Raw genomic sequence first — 2,500 nt, 5'->3', positions numbered from 1 at the left:
CTTACTGGCCTTCGTGCCGGTGGCACGTAAAAGCACCCACTACACTTTCGGAGAGGTTGGCGTTAGGAAGGGCATCCAGCTGTAGAAACTCTGCCAAATCAGATTGGAGCCTGGTGTAGCCATCTGGTTTCACCAGTCCTCAGTCAAATCGTCCAACCCATGCTAGCATGGAAAGCAGACGTTAAACGACGACGATGATGATGATGATATATGTATGTGTGTTTGTCCCCCCACCATCGTTTGACAATGGTGTGTTTACGTCCCCCGTAACTTAGCAGTTCAACAAAAAGAGACCGACAGAATAAGTACTAGGCTTACAAAGAATAAATCCTGGGGTCGATTTGCTCGACTGAAGGTGGTGCTCCAGCATGGCTGCAGTCAAATGACTGAAACAAGTAAAAGAGTAAAAGAAAGGGAACCAAATATGAACCATTTTGTAGCACAATGCGCCTCCATCTTTCCTTTAACTTGAAAATACTCTCTTCCCAGAATTGAGGTGGTTTCATGGCAAATAAGTCGAAAGGTAAGCTTCTATAAATCGGCATGAACTTTCCGGACAACCCAATATTTTGTTTCAGATATTTTTTTTAACCTTATTTTTTTATCTTCTACTTGGTTCAGTCATTGAACTGTGGCCATGCTGGGGCACCACCTTGAAGGTTTTTAGTAGAACAAATTGGGGCCAGTTCTTATTTTTAAGTCTGGTACATAAATATGCTATTGGGTCTCTCTCTTGCTGAAAGGCTTGGTTTATGGGGATGTAAACAAACCAGCACTGGTTGTCAAGCAGTGGAAGGGAGGACAGCCACAACACAAAGATACACACACATATATACATATATATTTATACACACACACACACACATATATACATATACATATATATATATAGAGAGAGAGAGAGAGAGAGTGGGAGATAGATTAGATAGATAGTTAGGATGATAGGTAGGTAAATAGATAGATAGATAGATATAATTCAAATTTACAGAAAGTGACCAAGACATTTGGTGATATGCCATGCTTGGTGGTGGTGGTGATGATGATGATGTTGATAATGGTTGTGGTGGTTGTTGTGGCAGCAGCAGCAGTGGTGGCAGTGTAGATGATGGTGGTGGCAGTGGTAGTGTTGATGAAGATGATGATGATGATAATAATAATGATACCTATAAGAAAGAAAGAGAAGTGAAAAACAAAAAATTTGTTACCTCTTTGCCTGTACATGGTCGTACAACAAAACATGTATATTTTGGCCAGGAATCCACAAGACACTCAAAGTTGGTTAAGATTTCATTCAAAATGTGTCGAATTGTATAAAATACCTGATTGGAAAGAAAGAAAGAAAGAAAGAGAGAGAGAGATAACAAAATTGAATTGAATTTCAAAAGAAAATTTTTTTAATCAAAAAAATTTACCTTAAAACTTAAAAGAAACAATTAAATTCATTTCTAATTACTCATACTCTTTTACTCATTTAATTGTTTCATTCATTTGACTGCGGCCATGCTGGAGCACCGCCTTTTAGTCGAGCAAATTGACCCCAGGACTTATTCTTTGGAAGCCTAGTACTTATTCTATCGGTCTCTTTTGCCAAACCGCTAAGTTACGGGGGACGTAAACACACCAGCATCGGTTGTCAAGTGATGTTGGGGGGACAAACACAGACACACACACATATATACATATATACAACGGGCTTCTTTCAGTTTCCGTCTACCAAATCCACTCACAAGGCTTTGGTCGGCCCGAGGCTATAGTAGAAGACACTTGCCCAAGGTGCCACGCAGTGGGAATGAACCCGGAACCATGTGGTTGGTAAGCAAGCTACTTACCACACAGCCACTCCTGCACCAAGTAAATAAAAATGAGAAACTTTTCTTGCATTCTATGTGTATAATGTGTGTGAGCATGTATGCATAAGAGTATCTGTAGGTGTGTATGTAAGTTGTGTACATATATGCATATGTAAACAGTGGAGGCGCAATGGCCCAGTGGTTAGGGCAGCGGACTCGCGGTCATAGGATCACGGTTTCGATTCCCAGACCAGGCGTTGTGAGTGTTTATTCAGCGAAAACACCTAAAGCTCCACGAGGCTCCGGCAGGGGATGGTGGCAAACCCTGCTGTACTCTTTCACCACAACCTTCTCTCACTCTTACTTCCTGTTTCTGCTGTGCCTGTAATTCAAAGGGTCAGCCTTGTCACTTTGTGTCACGCTGAATATCCCCGAGAACTGCGTTAAGGCTACACGTGTTTGTGGAGTGCTCAGCCACTTGCACGTTAATTTCACGAGCAGGCTGTTCCATTGATTGGATCAACTGGAACCTCGACATCGTAAGCGACGGAGTGCCAACAAAAAAAAAATGTATGTATACAAGGGGGTGCTGAAAAGTTCCTGGCTTTAAGAGTATCAGGAATGCCCTGCTTAGAGGTCCAACCTTCCATATTCTGCTGCATCTTGAATTTTGTCAGTGAACAGGTCGCGGTCTCAAAGCACCGAAAATA

The 2,500-nt window shown here is 41.8% G+C and overlaps 1 protein-coding gene across 1 annotated transcript in view; it reads right to left on the bottom strand.

Annotated features, from left to right (window-relative positions):
• The window catches only part of LOC106867414 (glycine N-acyltransferase), a 12,167-nt gene that overhangs the window by 2,303 nt on the left and 7,364 nt on the right, over positions 1 to 2,500 (bottom strand). Inside the window, exon 2 of the mRNA XM_014912283.3 lies at positions 1,206 to 1,319. Within this exon, the coding sequence (XP_014767769.1) occupies positions 1,206 to 1,319 (114 nt within the window). The remainder of the gene's footprint in view (positions 1 to 1,205; positions 1,320 to 2,500) is intronic.

The sequence above is a fragment of the Octopus bimaculoides genome, chromosome 22 (genome assembly GCF_046866305.1).
Source record: "Octopus bimaculoides isolate indiv1 chromosome 22, ASM4686630v1, whole genome shotgun sequence".
Taxonomy (NCBI): Eukaryota; Metazoa; Mollusca; class Cephalopoda; order Octopoda; family Octopodidae; genus Octopus; species Octopus bimaculoides.
The sequence above is the reverse complement of the archived record's forward strand: the minus strand, read 5'-3'. Positions and strand labels throughout refer to the sequence as shown.